At 41.6% G+C, this 16,471-nt stretch overlaps 1 protein-coding gene across 1 annotated transcript in view; it reads left to right on the top strand.

The window, feature by feature from the left end:
- The first annotated feature begins 3,245 nt into the window (after positions 1–3,245).
- The window catches only part of LOC127005885 (mediator of RNA polymerase II transcription subunit 16-like), a 24,271-nt gene continuing 11,045 nt past the window's right edge, over positions 3,246–16,471 (top strand). The window contains exons 1-11 of the mRNA XM_050875218.1: positions 3,246–3,443; positions 6,885–7,111; positions 8,221–8,370; positions 8,826–9,021; positions 10,216–10,348; positions 10,843–10,956; positions 11,220–11,390; positions 11,682–11,797; positions 12,898–13,023; positions 14,896–15,063; positions 15,581–15,761. Of these exons, the coding sequence (XP_050731175.1) occupies positions 7,053–7,111; positions 8,221–8,370; positions 8,826–9,021; positions 10,216–10,348; positions 10,843–10,956; positions 11,220–11,390; positions 11,682–11,797; positions 12,898–13,023; positions 14,896–15,063; positions 15,581–15,761 (1,414 nt within the window). The 5' untranslated portion in view covers positions 3,246–3,443; positions 6,885–7,052. The remainder of the gene's footprint in view (positions 3,444–6,884; positions 7,112–8,220; positions 8,371–8,825; positions 9,022–10,215; positions 10,349–10,842; positions 10,957–11,219; positions 11,391–11,681; positions 11,798–12,897; positions 13,024–14,895; positions 15,064–15,580; positions 15,762–16,471) is intronic.

The raw sequence follows: 16,471 nt of genomic DNA, 5'->3' as shown, positions 1-16,471 counted from the left end.
CGTGCCTTGCATTCGCTTTGTTAATACTGCCTGTCTGTTGTGCGTGGAACTGGCCAAGCTTCACTGGTGCTGAAGAGAAGGAAATATCTTTTAATAGGGAGGTGATGATTTAGCTTTATCATCAGAAACAGTTATGTTCCTACGTAAGGATTTACAAATAAGGTTACACAAAATTTACATATCCACGTACGTATATATATATATATATATATATATATATATATATATATATATATATATATATATATATATATATATATATATATATATATATATATATATATATATATATATATATATATATATACAGAATTTTCAACCTCTAGATGTTTTCCCACTGGGACGAATCCTGTACCAACTTACTAAGATACTTGTACAGATTTAGAAACCGTGCTTAAAAATGTAATGCAATATAAAATACCCGAGTCATGAGCTGATGCCAAAAAGTGGGAGAAAATGTCTATGCAATATTTTACTCAACCCTTATTTTCGTACATTTATCATTATATTACAGTTACAAATTTATACTAATGCAATATAAATTTCCTCAGGAAGACGGTGTTTTTCATATTATTAAATGATAGTGTCAGGAAATCGGTTAGGAGTGACTGTAAGAAGTCTCTGTTTTGAATTTTTCTGCCCGGTAAGATGGCTGACAGCTTGTAGCGGCGGCAACGCCTTGTGCCTGCCCGTGAAGGATTTAGAACACAGACATGAACTAGATCTAGGGTTCCAGGGAGTGCGAACCCTGGAGGAAAAGTTGGAATTTCTGTTGTTGGAGTATTTGTTATAATTTTAATTAAGGTGGTGGGGGGCTAATATTGAGAAGTTTTTGAAAAGAGGAAAATTATCGCCTTTATTAACTTCAGTTTTTTATAGTCTAGCTAGGCCTACCATTGTTAATATACCCTGGGAGAGAATTTTATCTATACATGCAAGGGGGGCGTGGAAGGGAGGACTTGTTCCCAGAGGGAGCGTGATAATAAAAAGTTAAAGAACCCAAGTAGCACAAATCATAGGCAGAGACGAGTGGAAAGGAAGGAAGGGTGGGGAAGACTGAGGACTTAAAATTATACTGGGATTGACGGGAGATTGACACACAGACACCATAATAGTGAGGCACATGAAAACATTCTTGGCTGAAAGCTGGAAACAAGGAGTAACGACCTAGGAAGCGATACAAAGCGTTAGCAGAGGTCTGTAGAAGAAGGAGAGTGAAGCCCCGAGCCAGACAAGCACCAGCGGAGGAGGTCTTCAAGTCTGTGCCAGTGTCTTTAAGCTCGTCAACATCTTTAGCTCACTGTATAACTTTTCGGTAGGAGAAGAAAAGAAGAATGAGGTACAATAGACTCATTCAAAAAACAAATACATACTCACTTGTCAACACAACACACCAACACTAACAATTACACTTGATTCACTTCCCTCCCCTGCACACTCGGCTCCCCCGTCCCCCCAACAGCCAACAAAATGCGTGTTATGCATCTGTACGGGTGCCCTGCGCATCATTAATCCAGATCCAGGTAGCAAAGGGAAAAGAAGAATGAGGTAGCCAAAAGGAAAAGATGGATGAGGTAAAGGAAAAGAAGGTTGAGGTAGTTTAAAAAAAGGAGAAAGAGAAAAAGAAAAATGAGGTAGCCGGATGGAAAAGAAGAAGAAGGTAGCCGAAAGGAACAGAAGAATGAGGTAGGTAGCCGAAAGGAACAGAAGAATGAGGTAGGTAGCCGAAAGGAACAGAAGAATGAGGTAGGTAGCCGAAAGGAACAGAAGAATGAGGTAGGTAGCCGAAAGGAACAGAAGAATGAGGTAGGTAGCCGAAAGGAACAGAAGAATGAGGTAGGTAGCCGAAAGGAACAGAAGAATGAGGTAGGTAGCCGAAAGGAACAGAAGAATGAGGTAGGTAGCCGAAAGGAACAGAAGAATGAGGTAATAGCCGAAAGGAACATAAGAATGAGGTTGTAGCCGAAAGGAACAGAAGAATGAGGTAGGTAGCCGAAAGGAACAGAAGAATGAGGTAGGTAGCCGAAAGGAACAGAAGAATGAGGTAGGTAGCCGAAAGGAACAGAAGAATGAGGTAGTAGCCGAAAGGAACAGAAGAATGAGGTAGGTAGCCGAAAGGAACAGAAGAATGAGGTAGGTAGCCGAAAGGAACAGAAGAATGAGGTAGGTAGCCGAAAGGAACAGAAGAATGAGGTAGTAGCCGAAAGGAACAGAAGAATGAGGTAGGTAGCCGAAAGGAACAGAAGAATGAGGTAGGTAGCCGAAAGGAACAGAAGAATGAGGTAGTAGCCGAAAGGAACAGAAGAATGAGGTAGTAGCCGAAAGGAACAGAAGAATGAGGTAGGTAGCCGAAAGGAACAGAAGAATGAGGTAGGTAGCCGAAAGGAACAGAAGAATGAGGTAGGTAGCCGAAAGGAACAGAAGAATGAGGTAGTAGCCGAAAGGAACAGAAGAATGAGGTAGGTAGCCGAAAGGAACAGAAGAATGAGGTAGGTAGCCGAATGGAACAGAAGAATGAGGTAGTAGCCGAAAGGAACAGAAGAATGAGGTAGGTAGCCGAATGGAACAGAAGAATGAGGTTGGTAGCCGAAAGGAACAGAAGAATGAGGTAGTAGCCGAAAGGAACAGAAGAATGAGGTAGTAGCCGAAAGGAACAGAAGAATGAGGTAGGTAGCCGAAAGGAACAGAAGAATGAGGAGGTAGGTAGCCGAAAGGAACAGAAGAATGAGGTAGTAGCCGAAAGGAACAGAAGAATGAGGTAGGTAGCCGAAAGGAACAGAAGAATGAGGTAGTAGCCGAAAGGAACAGAAGAATGAGGTAGGTAGCCGAAAGGAACAGAAGAATGAGGTAGGTAGCCGAAAGGAACAGAAGAATGAGGTAGTAGCCGAAAGGAACAGAAGAATGAGGTAGGTAGCCGAAAGGAACAGAAGAATGAGGTAGTAGCCGAAAGGAACAGAAGAATGAGGTAGGTAGCCGAAAGGAACAGAAGAATGAGGTAGTAGCCGAAAGGAACATAAGAATGAGGTAGGTAGGTAGCCGAATGGAACAGAAGAATGAGGTAGGTAGCCGAATGGAACAGAAGAATGAGGTTGGTAGCCGAAAGAAAGAGAAGAAAGAGGTAGTAGCCGAAAGGAACAGAAGAATGAGGTAGGTAGCCGAATGGAACAGAAGAATGAGGTTGATAGCCGAAAGGAAGAAAGAGGTAGTAGCCGAAAGATGACCCCGTTGAAAAGACTGAAGTGTTGTTTTTAGTGATGCAAGGGACGCTGCTGGGCTGGGAGTTGATACGTTTGTCAGGAAAAAAGTGTCGCCATGGCTTAACCAACCCTCAAAGGACACTGAAGAAGAGAAGAAACCAGCTGTTAGACACACAGAAGAAGGAAAAGAGCCGAGGGGTGCGAGGTTATCTGTTCGGGCCGTACACAGAGGAGCTGGCAGAGAGGGTGAGGCCATCAGAAGAGTGAGACACTGGAGCCAATGTTGAATGTGGCAGCTCAGTAATGGAGGGATATTAATATGAAGTTTACTAGTGAGAAAAGGGTAAAATCAAACCAATATTCGTAGTATCTTATCAAGACACAAATTATGTTTTATGGGCAAAATGACTACTTTTTTAGTATAGTTTTACCTTGGGGGAGGCGCAAACCTCTTTAATTATAGAGTTAGGTGGCTTGGATTTTCTAAGTCCATTGTTATTGTTTCACAAGCGCCTCCATATTGTATTTAAGGGACGAAAAACATGTCCCTTAACCATAATATGAAGGCGGAAAAACTTAAAGAAAAGTGGTAAAGGTAGTGAAAAGGCATATACATACATTTGTTTGGTAAATCTTAAGAATCACCACTCCACCCCCTCCACCACCCCAGCCCCCCAATCCCCCAAGACAAGCCTGGGGAACTGTGGGGAACCGGGGTATTGGGGGGGGGGAGCCCATATCACTGAAAAATGGCCCTCCAAAATTTCCCTTGAAAAATCCCTAAATCAGGAAAAATTCCCTAGTCTCGAAAGTAAGGAAAATCCCTACTGTATACTCACATGCGTGGGCTAATCGCTAACCAAGCATACCATCGCTAACCACCCCAAAACAGCCCTGAGCCATGACTCAAGGTCATCCGGGACTCGGGCTGAACAGGCCCGGGCTATACCCGGCCCTCAGCATGGCAGCCGTTGGGCTGCGTGTTCTAAAAAAAAAAAATAACCACGCGTGGTGGACCTGGTCTCACATGCGTGGGCTAGTCGCTAACCAAGCATACCATCGCTAACCAAGCGTACCATCGCTAACCAAGCATACCAACGCTAACCAAACGTACCATTGCTAACCAAGCGTACCGTCGTTAACCAAGCATACCAACGCTAACCAAGCGTACCGTTGCTAACCAAGCGTACCGTCGCTAACCAAGCGTACCATCGCTAACCAAACGTTTGTAGAAAAAAAATATATGAAGACCTAGTGATGCTTCATTCGGTAGGTAATGAATGCGAGCTATTTTGCGGCGGCGGCGTTAGCTCGATTAATCCCTTTAGGGAGCTGTGGTTTTGGTGGTCGTTAGCTCGATTAATCCCTGTAGGGAACAGTGGTTTCGGTGGTGGACGGCCAAATCACTGAAAAATGGGCTTTCAAAATGTCCCTACAAAAATCCCCAAAATCGGGAAAAATCCCTAGTCTCTAAAGAAAGGAAATTCCCTAACGTATACTCTTGTAATCTATTCCTATATAATGTAGTAGCCGCTGCAGCGGGTCTGTTGACGAGTGTAGGGCGTGCAATTGGATGGTCAGCGTAGTTGAACCCCCACCCCACCACCCCAATCGTAGTCGAGCAACTCTTGGGAAATGTCATGTTTCATAATTACATATGGTACAATACTGACGGTTAACCCGTCCACTTCTTGTAAGTTGATGCTAGATAATTTTTACCGAGTAGTTTAAGGTACAAAATAAAACAGATTTGTGACAGCTGTCATCCAGATCGAACTGACACTCCTGCTGTTAACTGAAGCGGGAGTGACCTACCGACTGCTACGTATGACCCTGGCCTCCATTTTACTCAAACTCCACTATAAGTATTGCGCATTGAACAATATCCGTTTGTTTTCTGACACGTGCTTGTCACACCATATGTTACACTTGACACGCCCGTGTCTTTGTTGGACCCGGTACTGGGATAGTAATCGGCCCTTTTGTCAACCTACATGCACACCAATAAAGAGGTTAAATACTCAGTTAACAATTACCAAAAGGTAAAGTAGACGGATATTTTGAGGGAGTGAGTGTCGGGCCTTCCATCCATTATGGCGGCTTGAAAACAACTGACTTCAGGAACCCACCGTTAGGGTTCGCCATGATACCCTCGCGTAGTAATATTTTACGAATGTATTAGAAAATACAAATAGCCGCGGCATTAGTTGCTTTAATATAGAGAAAAAAATAACGTAAAACTCTTAAAAGACCGTTTTTTTGTCCGAAATCGTTATAATCCATGCGCATTTTGGATATTACTGACTTAGGAACTAGTTTGTAGGGTGCACTGCAAGGCAGGTATGAGGCTCAGTCTGTGTATAGAGGCGGTTGTGAAACAATAACAATGGACTTAGAAAATCCAAGCCACCTAACTCTATAATTAATGAGGCTTGCCCCCCTGGCCCCTCCCCAAGGTAAAACGTATACAAAAATGCATTATAATAATAATTCTTTCACGTGCTAAATTACTACGAATATTGGTTTGGAGTGGTTATTCTTAAGTTTTGCCTGTTTTGGTGTCGGCGGTGGCCATTGGGAGGTGAGCAGTGTTGCCAACGATCCAACGCTTGGTTAGCGATTAGCCCACGCATGTGAGACCAGGTCCACCACGCGTGTTTTTATTTTTTATTTTTTTATTTTTTAGAACATACACCTTTACCCAAGGGTTTTGTAAAGGTTTGGGCCGGGTATAGTATTAGGTAAAGGTGGTGTTCTAAAAAAAAAAAAAAAAAATAAATAAACACGCATGGTGGACCTGGTCTCACATGCATGGGCTAATCGCTAACTAAACATACCATCGCTAACTGGATCATTGGCAACACTGCTCACCTCCCAATACTGCAAGAGCAAGAGCCGCCGCTGCCACCAAAACACAAATGTATGTATGTATAATATGCCTTTTCACTACCTTTACCACTTTTCTTTACTTTTAAGTTTTTCCATTTTCATATTATGGTTAAGGGACATGTATTTCGTCCCTTAAGTATAATATGCAGGCGTAATATCGTATTTTGGAGGCGCGTAGTGATTCTCAAAAATTACCCAGTAAAAAAATACTTTTAGGGAGGTACATATATCACGAGTACTACGGCTCCCCGTTCTGTGTAAGTGAGCGCGCGAGGTTTCTTTTAATAGTCACAAGTTATTTTTAAACTACATTAGTAATAAAAAGTGGTGGACAAATACCGCCACCTGTTTTGGGTGCTTAGCGATAGTAGTGAAAAGGCATATACATAGGCTACATTTGTTTTGGTGGCGGCGGCGGAAGCGGCCATTGGGAGGTGAGCAGTGTTGCCAACGATCCAACGCTTGGTTAGCGATTAGCCCACGCATGTGAGACCAGGTCCACCACGCTTGGTTATTATTTTTTATTAGAACACGCACCTTTACCTAATACTATACCCGGCCATCAGCACAACAGCCATTCAGCTGCGTGTTCTAAAAAAATAAAAAATAACCACGTGTGGTGGACGTGGTCTCATATGTGTGGGCTAATCGCTAACCAAGCATACCATTGCTAACCAAGTGTCCCATCGCTAACCGGATTGTTGGCAACACTGCTCACTGGATAGGGTGAACTCCTTTAAATGTCCCCACTTGTGTCACTAAGGGCTCCTTCTGCATAGTCATTCATTTTGTTTTCAGGCTGTTTGTCCTGAGGGAGTAAGCCATTACCAAGTTACTACTGGACGGAGTGACTACCTCCTGAACCAAGACCAAGACCAAGTTCCATGCAGTAGCCCAGCACTCAGCACGTGGAACTAGTCAGGGCAGCGGCGATGCAGGGCTGAGGAGAGCCAGCCAGCCACCAGCATGGAATTGTTCTACAGTGTGTCGGAGAAACGTTCCCTCGATGACACCCAGCAGACTTCGTGAGTCGGGTTGCATCTTGCAAGGAAGAAGGGTGGTAGGGTCTTTGGGACATATCATGAATGGCAGAAGTGTGAGCATGGAGGTAAAGAGGGATTTGAGAAATAGAGTAATAGTACCAACCCTCACATATGCAAGTGAAACATGGGCCTGGAATGAAAGTCAGAGGTCTAGAGTGCAGGCAGTGGAAATGAGTTATTTGAGGAGTGCATGTGGTGTGAGTAAAATGGATGGAATAAGTAAGGAAAATGTGTATGAGCATTTTGGAATGTGTCACAGGGGTGAAGGGAAGAAGTATGGAGCGGTGGAAGAAGTGAAGCGACAGACTTTAAAGTGGTTTGGCCACATGGAGCGAATGGAGGAGAGTAAGATGACTAGGAGGGTGTATGTGAGTGAGGTAGAGGGAGGAAATGTTAGAGGATGACCTCCAGTGAAATGGAGAGATAAGGTGCAGGAGTATGTCAGGAAGAGGGGTGCCGGGTGAAAGATCCTTGAGAAACTATGAGCAGGCAAGGAGGGAGTGTCTGGATAGAGAGAGATGGAAACTCTTCTGCCGTGGCCATCCCCTGGTGGGAGCTCCTAGGAGCAGGCATCAAAGATGAATGAATGGATTAATTTATTTGGTAAATAACTGTAACTTTGCCTGTCTCACAATGGGGTGCAAAACTTAATTACTGTTAAGCTTTGAAGTGTCTTTGATTTATCTGCTAACTGCTTCCCACAGAAATTGCTAATTTCCTGAATCTCTATCCCCCAAGAGGCAAAAACTACTAGTGATTTCTTAAAAAATCAGTGTAGTTTGATAGTAAACTACAACTCATCAGAAATCTATCAGCTTTGTGCTCTTGTTATGCAGAAATAGGGAAAAATTAGCACTTAAGCCGTCATAGGACCATAAGGAAGACAGATTTTGCTGCTGCGGGAGTTGAGCCACCGCCTCGACCGCCTTACTGGGAACTGGTTACTGTCAGTGGTTCCAGTCAATGCTGTACTGGTCTTTTACGTATTATAGGAATCACATCATTTATTTCCTCTATGAAAATATAACTTACGCACAGTCAGACGAGTAATATCATGCTGACATACTGTGTTTTTTGTATCTCTTTCTCAGGCTGTACACTGACGGGGGAGCATGTACTGTTTCATCCAAGAGTCTGGTGGCCTTCACCCGCATGACCACAAGACAAGACAGCTACCGCCACCGCATCCCAATATGTACAGTGTGTGTCATGGATCTGAATACTCCAAACGAGCCTCATGTGTGAGTATGATAGTGCTTAGGTATTCTTTGGGTACTCAAGGTGTTTATTTTATTGCAAAGGTGGAGGAGGTGCTTGCAGGTGGGGAGGAGTCTTCTCTGTGTGTTTGGGTGGGAAGAGAAGGAAGGTTTTGATCATTATTTGCTTCATTTTAAGAGAACAGTAAAATAATGATAATAAAGGATAATGTTTTGAGAACTATCCATAGAAGTAATGAAAATTATGTATGGTCAACATGAGTTATGTAAGAGTTGACAAAATGTAATGGTGACTAATAAGAAGGAGAAAGCTTTGCATGATGAAGTGGCAGACACATGAGTTTGTTCAGCATGCAGCTAAATGCAGTATTTGTAGTGAGGCTGAGATGAGAGTCTGGGAGAGACAAACATATATGTGGGTACATTATGCAAAGGTCAAAGTGAAGGAATGATTAGGTAATAAAATTTTCTGTTGGCAGAGTTATGGAGTCAGTGAGCAAGGTGATCTTCCTGAGCTTCAGCAGTGATGGCTCTCAGCTGCTGGTGGTGCTGAGCATGGGCCGGGTGCACCTCTTCACCAAGGGCGCCGGCCTCCACCACTGGACGTCCTCCCACACTTGTGACTGGGATGGGGAGGACATCTTGCACATCAGCTTCTTCCATGGGGGTATTAGGGTGTGTAGCAAAAGTTTCAGTTTAATCCATTTTGCATATATAAAAAGTGCAGTGTCATAAAACTGCCATTCTTTCCTCATTAGGATTTTTTTGTAGCTGTAATCACATCATCTGTCACTGTTTGTTACCTCTCTCAAAATCATACACTATGAAAGCACATATCTACGTGAATAGTATGGATCATAGCCATCTTAGCAGATGTAAGATAGGTGTGTCACACTGCTTCATGGCTCAGTGGATACCACCTTTTCCTGTCACACGGCAGGCTGAGGTTTGAGTCGAGTGTGTTTGCCCCAGTGAATGACATGGGAAAGAAAGGCAAGATTGAGATGAGATATGGGGAGAATTTAGGGCAGTCTTTGAAAAATTTTAGTAACAAAGAATTTTTGTTTTAGAGTGTATGAATGTGAAAGTTGGAAGTATGGAAATTGTGATTGTGATTGGGAAGTGGGGTGTTGATTGAATTAATTAAAGTGGGCTGTACCCTATTGTTATCTGCTAAGATGGGTTTGTTCCTGGCAAACTCCTTGTTCCAGCACATGCTGATCCACAGGTATACAAAGTAATCATGGACATTTCACCTCATCATCTCTCTTCCTCTTACTGACAGTCTTCTACCTCTAAATTCCACCATTATGTTGCCTCTCTTTATTTTCTATAGATATTTTCATGCTAACTGCTCTTCTAAACAAGCTAACCACATGCCTTCACTGCTCCTGCAGCCTGTTTTGTAGTTTATTCTTATTTTTCATCCATGGGCTGCCTCCTTTATTGTAAAAAGATGAGTGAAGGGACTGAGTAGAGCTTTATGGATTGTGTAGCTGTAGATAGTTTTAGTATTGGTGTGGGTGTGAGTTTGTGAGACATGTGCGTGATATCACCATGGCTGTTTTACATGTATTCGTAGTTGCATGAGAGAAATGAAAGTCAAAGCAGGGTATGTAGGGGCAAGGCTGAAAGTTAGAGGTACATAGCAGCCCTATTTGCTGATGATGCAGTGTTGTTGGTAGAAAATTTTAAGTAATTTTAACTAGGTGTGTAAGAGGAGAAAGTTGAAAGTAAATATAGGCAAGAGTAAGGTTATGGTATTTAAATTCCATTTCAGACATTTTAACAGACATGTCATCTCTTCCTTTTCTTGTTTTACCTTCACTGTGGATTGAATAGATTTTACAGTTTTATTACTTTCTGCAGTCATGTGTCCAGTCTGGAGATGTTAATGTTCACGCCCCTTACATAGAAAAGTTCATGGCTCATCCACACAAGCCCACACTGGTGGACCTCGGGCAGTGTGCAATGAACGGCTTCTTTGCTGTCTCTGCTTCAGGTATTGTGTGTGACTGCAGTAAAACAGATAAACATTAGCTCACAGTGTGATGCTACAAGAAGGCTGATCATATTTAGACATTTTCTGCAATTGTTTTACATTTTATTATGATTTTGGCAGTCATAATTTTTTAATATTTGAGCTGTATCATTAATTTCATTGGTATGAAATATTTTCCAGTTTTCATTCTCATTCATATATATGAAATTGGATGACTTTTAGGCTGTGTTGACAGCAAGATTCTTACTTAACTGATAGGACTGGTCCAGAATCCAAAGTGTGAATCATAAAGGGTCTAGTAAAAATTCTTTATGCTTCCACTCAGTTTCAAAATTTACTGACTGTACTGTATTTTATGCTGTATAAGTCCCTTTCATGAGAATGAATCATGGTCATTTAACACATCAACACACTTATACTGCTCAATACAATGGTATCACATTAATATTTACTAATTTTTGCTTCCATTCACTGTGTTCATTCTCTGTTGTCAGGTTTACTGTTGGTGTGTGTCCTGAACCATGAGGGCGCCATCCTCACTGAAAAGAAGATTGTCCTGGGGCGCACCCGAGACAACTTTGCTGTTGCCACTGCTGCTGTGGCACCATGTGAGTGCTACTGCCTTGAGCATCAAATATATATGGGGTCTCTATCACAAAACATAGGCATACCACAGCTAGTACCTCTCTATTCTCTTGTGAGTTAACGAAATACAAAACTCAGGTAATACTTAACTTGATAAGGATTGGCAGTTACTAATATCAGAATGTTCATGAACAAAGTATGGCTAAATGATTCCAGATTTTTCTCCTTTGCTTGTAGTACCAGTCACATTTAAACATGATAGATTTATAGTTATGTGAATTGCCAGCTGGACACATCCATGTTGCCACCTGGAAGCCTGAAATGATAAAGTGCTGGCGAGCAGAACTCAAGCTGGTGGAGCAGTACAAAGGAGGGAAAGGAGACATTAAGGTGTCTGTTCAGGCTGCCCAGTCATTCTGTCCTGCCATGTCAAACACCACCTGGCACACCTCCACCAGTAAGTCTTGCTTGTGGTGTGGGAGCATCTCTGTCATGTATTAGTTTGTGTGGCTGATGTTAGTTAGTGAATTCCATCCCTGTAACTCTTGCATTCATTCATGTTTTCCTTCTCCCGTTTTTACTAAAGTTGAGTTTACTAGCTAACTACTGAAAGTTATATAGGCTTCATAATGTTGATTATTGCCAAGTAGGGATATGTCATGCATAAATCTGTGTAAAATTTAACAATTTTGATATTATATCTGAGGAGTCCTTTAAAGTGCAATTAATGCTTCACCTTCTGCTTCAGAGAGTGAGGGCCTTGTGCAGGTGACTTCTTTACGCTACACTGAACAGGAGGATCCTACCAGTCTGCTGGTGGCTCTTACAATGGAGAAGCCAGTGAAGACCTCACCCTCACAGCAGGTGCAGTACTCATTACAGCGTGTTCTTTGTTTGCACTATGGAACAAACAAATTGGGTGAAGGTTGCAGGTTGGTGTTTTATTTCCTGACATCTAAAGGAAGGATAAAAAGCTGGGTGGGCTGTGTGCTGACTGCCCAAGCTGGAACTTGAATTCGTACACCACTACACCACGGAGGCACAAAAAAGTGGACTCATCCTTTAACCCGGTAGCTGCGGGGATCATGTTTCTTAAAGGCTCCTCTAAGCGAATTAATGAGAAAAAATCGTCACTCATGCAAATCATTATATAATAGATAACCGCATTTGTAATCAGTTATGCATCCTCTATTCTGGGGGGTTATGTCAAGGCAAAAATTTGACCCGTTGCTGCTACTAGGTTAAATGTTGCGAGACCAGTTGGTGTGTCTTTCCTCTCCTCTACATCCTACCAGAAGGCCCTTTCAATGCCTGAATTACATTTTTTCCTTTAGGCAAATTTGGTAAATGTTTATATACTATATGATATATATTTTTAGAAGGAGAGGCCCCTTTCATATATTAAGTTGGCAATGCCTCTGCTCCAATTGTACTTACCAAGTTTTCTGTGTGCACTCTGTGGGAGGAGTTATTTTGGGCTTTGAGGAAAGCAAATTGTGATGTCATAATTATATTCACATTATTATTGTCACCATCATCATTATCATCATAACCTCATTATTCTTACACTGAGAGAGTAGCAGTATGTAATTAAAAATATACGAAAGAAGCTTCCATGTCAGAATTTATCTGTAGGAAATAAAAAATCATTAACTGATTGTTAAAATGCTCCATTTGTAAAAGTATAAGTATATTCATTGAATGGAAAAAGAAATGCTTAGTTTTTCTCAGCATGAATACAATACCATTAACATAACTAACTATGAACATTTAATGCCGGTTTAATTTAAATCATGTGTCTTTAGTGTCACTTGAGTGACCCAGACACAGTCTGCATAGTTTTTGGAGACAAACATCAGCAATAATTGCATCATCCAGTCATACAGTTACACTGGCTTATGTTTTACTAATGAAGATGTTCATCACTTACAATTTTTTACATGGAGAACAACACAACTTTTCAGTCCACCAGCACGACCACCGCCGGCTCTGTGTCATACCTGGTGCGGAGGTACCAGCTTCAGGAGCAGCAGCGCCCCTTGCTGAAGGCCTTCAAGCCTATGCCTGACTCAGTGGGGATTGCAACCAAGGTATTCTTGGGAGATTCATATGTTTACTTCAGTACTTTTAGTATCTTAGTATTACTGCTTTTTCCAATATATGAATACAGTATTTCATGTAAGGAATTGCCTTCTAAACACTTTAAGTTTAATTCATGTACACACATATAGTAGGATCTCACCTGTAACATCTTATTGGTGTCTGAAAAATGCCATTCTTAGCAAAAATATAATTTGTGTAATGTTGAAATATGTTGAAATATGCTGCCACTTCTGGACTTTCACCCATTTTCCCCTTTGAAATACTCCTATCACATTTTTTTGCATCTTAGATAATTCTACTAATTTAATCAATATGAGTAACATAAAATATACCTTAAAGGAGTTCATGAAGTGTTTAGTGTGAGACTTGAGTGTGTGTGTGTGTGCAGGAGGCTGCTGTAAGGTACTGCTCGCCCCTTCCCACACTGCCCCCTCTCGCCTGGCTCACACACTTCCATCAATACATGTTCAAACCAGTCAACGACTACTACTACAACTACTGGTTATTGAGGTGAACCTATCACACAGCACCACACACACTATTTTAAACCAAATAGCACAAGAACTTCTGAGCTAGTAGGTGACCTGGCCTTAACCAACGGTAAGAGACAATAGTACTTCATCAAGCATTGTCTGTCTCTCCCGACTCACAAGTAAACACAGATTTGAGTGCTATTGTAAATATACAGTGTTCTTTGGCAATGGTCATTTGCATATTAGCTCAGTGAACTCTCAGAATACCACTCAACCACTTTATATTTGGGTCAGGAGTCACCGATGATGCGTGATGCTCTGTGGGTAAAACAATGCTCGGATAACTATCCTTATTTCCTCTTATTTTGGGTCATGACCAGGTCACCATTAGCTAAGAAGTTCTTGTGGTTTGTGGTGTAAAGTGTGCTGTTGTGTGACATTTTTGCTTCTATAACCAATAATTGTAAGGGTTGGCTTTGGTGGGCTTTGTGCCGTGTTGATGAAAGGGGGAAGTCAGGTGTGAGGGGCCGGAGTTGAGATTCATCCATCATTATGCCACAGTAGCCTCCATGCGCAAGCCTCAGAACAGTCACCACATCACACACCTCGTCAACTCTTTTAAGATGAGTTTCACATTACTCATGTTGCTACTATAATGATTCCTATTTCTTCAGCAAAATAGAAATACTGGTAGGGGTTCAAATGGGAAAAATGGGTAAAAGTCCTGGGGTGGCTGCACCAATAATCCCTTTATACAAGTATCCTTGGCCATGAACTGGGTGCAAGATCAACAACAATGTCATCACGATGGCAGCAAACAAATGCCATCCAAAATGTGCCCAGATACTTACCTCCAGTTAAAAAGCCTTTATTTGAAAGAATCCAAGCATTATTGTAGAAACTGTTGTATCTATTTTAACTTTTCATTATGGTCCAAAATTTTGTGTTGAAAATTGTTATTGTTCAGATCCGACTGTATGTGAAGATTTTAGTAAAGTTATTTTTAGATATTGATCAAATATCCCACCTCTTCCCTACACATCCTTTTCCAACACACTCAGCAAGCATGGTAATGATTTCAAGTAGTCTCTTTCTGCCACAGGTAGACAGAAAAAATGCATTTTGTTTTACCATTCCTTATGTAAAAATTTGGGACTGAATTACCTCATGCTTGGTGCTTGGCTCATGGCCCCCACAGCATGAGGTTTTCCCTTGGTCACAGTATATTGATGGGATCAGCTCTTGCTTATACCTCAGCACAACTTGTTGCCATATTGTAGTTGCCCAACTCAGAAGTTATCTATTTTTGTTTATATATCACTGTCATATGTAAGCCCCACAACAAAATTATAATTCATTTTGATTTTGGATCTTTTATGATTTCAGGAATGGTTTTGCATGGGAGAATGGATCTCCAGCAGCCCCATAGTAGCCCTGAGCACTGCCACCAGACACCTCCTGCCAGGCTCAACTGGAGCCCACCTGCCCTTCATCATCACTGCTGCCACAGCAGATGCCTATATCTATGCTATAAACAGGGACAACATGCAGCAGGTAAACACAGTATTAACCCGTCTGCTGCGATTGGCACAGATTTGGCTATCACTGGTAACCTGGTAACATATAGTCCCAGGTCCTTCTCTGCCTCTGTGGTGGATAGTGAGTGTTTCCCATGTGGTATTGGTTTGCTGGATATCCTCTCCCAAGGTGCATGACTTTACATTTTTCCTCATTGAATTGTAGCAGCCACTTTTTGTTCCGTTCCTGTAGTATGGTGAAGTCTTCTTGTAGGAAATCCGCAGTCAATCGGTTAACCATGGCTTTTGGTTAATTTTGACTAATTCATATACTTGTATTTATGATGGAGAACCATCGTGAGAATTATGCTTATGTAAATCTGCAAAGAAGGGCTTTATAGCTTCAGCACTTTTGATTACCTTTCACTACTCTGGATCTTACATCTTTTGAACATCTCTCTCTTTACAGTCATAGAATATATAAATCATTCTTTCTCTTTATATCTAGATAAAAAATACTATGATGCAAAAGGTACATTACTGTTTCTCTTCAGCTCAGCAGTCATAACCTGTTGAACACAAGGGGTGGGGTTGAGGATGCCCCAGTGAGTAAGCGTGTGGCCAGTGAGAGGCAGGTGGTCTCCCTCACCCATACGTGGAGTGGGATGTCCCTCCTTGCCCTGGACTCCATGGGCAGTCTGCACTTCATTACACTGATCCGTCCATCAGACATTGGTGGGTACCTTGGAGGATGAATCAGACCACAGCATTCATATGAAATGGAGGTGATGCTGAATGAGCTTTTTTATCTCTCATTTCAACTTGCATGTACAGATGTTAGATAGAGACACTTTTGTGAACTGTAATTTCACCATTAATAGTTTCCTTCCTGCCACCAAATATTTTAATGGTATAATCTAAAAGGACTTTCATCAACATTATATTTATATGGTTTATGTACTTTGAAAGAAGAGGAATGTTGACATGATTAAATTAGTAAAATGAGAGTTTGGAGGTCAAAGAAAACGGGAGTAAAAGACTAAATTATGAAAGCAAATATTTGGTGAATAATTGACAGAATTGCAAGTTTATTTTGTTGAGCACAGTGACATCAAAAGTGCACCTAACAATCCACTATCAAGAAAGGAGTGTGAGGCTCAACCTGTTCCACAGTTTAACTCAATGTATTTGTGTGTGTCCAAACCAAACAACCCCCGAGCTTGTCAGTTTTCTGGAATTCACCAAAGACTAAAGAAGTATATTATATTTAAACTTTAGGTTTGATATCTTTACTATAACCACCAAGTGTCAAGTACTTATCCATGAATTTCTGCAGTTGTGTTTTGTAGAATGCCCAATCATTTTTTTGAGACATTTGTTTTGGTGCTTACTAACCCATTGTGCTAGACTGTTGAATGGGCTCATTAAACATGTTAGATAGCACT

This window comes from Eriocheir sinensis, chromosome 31 (assembly GCF_024679095.1).
Source record: "Eriocheir sinensis breed Jianghai 21 chromosome 31, ASM2467909v1, whole genome shotgun sequence".
NCBI lineage: Eukaryota > Metazoa > Arthropoda > Malacostraca > Decapoda > Varunidae > Eriocheir > Eriocheir sinensis.
This window is presented reverse-complemented; position numbering and strand designations above follow the sequence as displayed.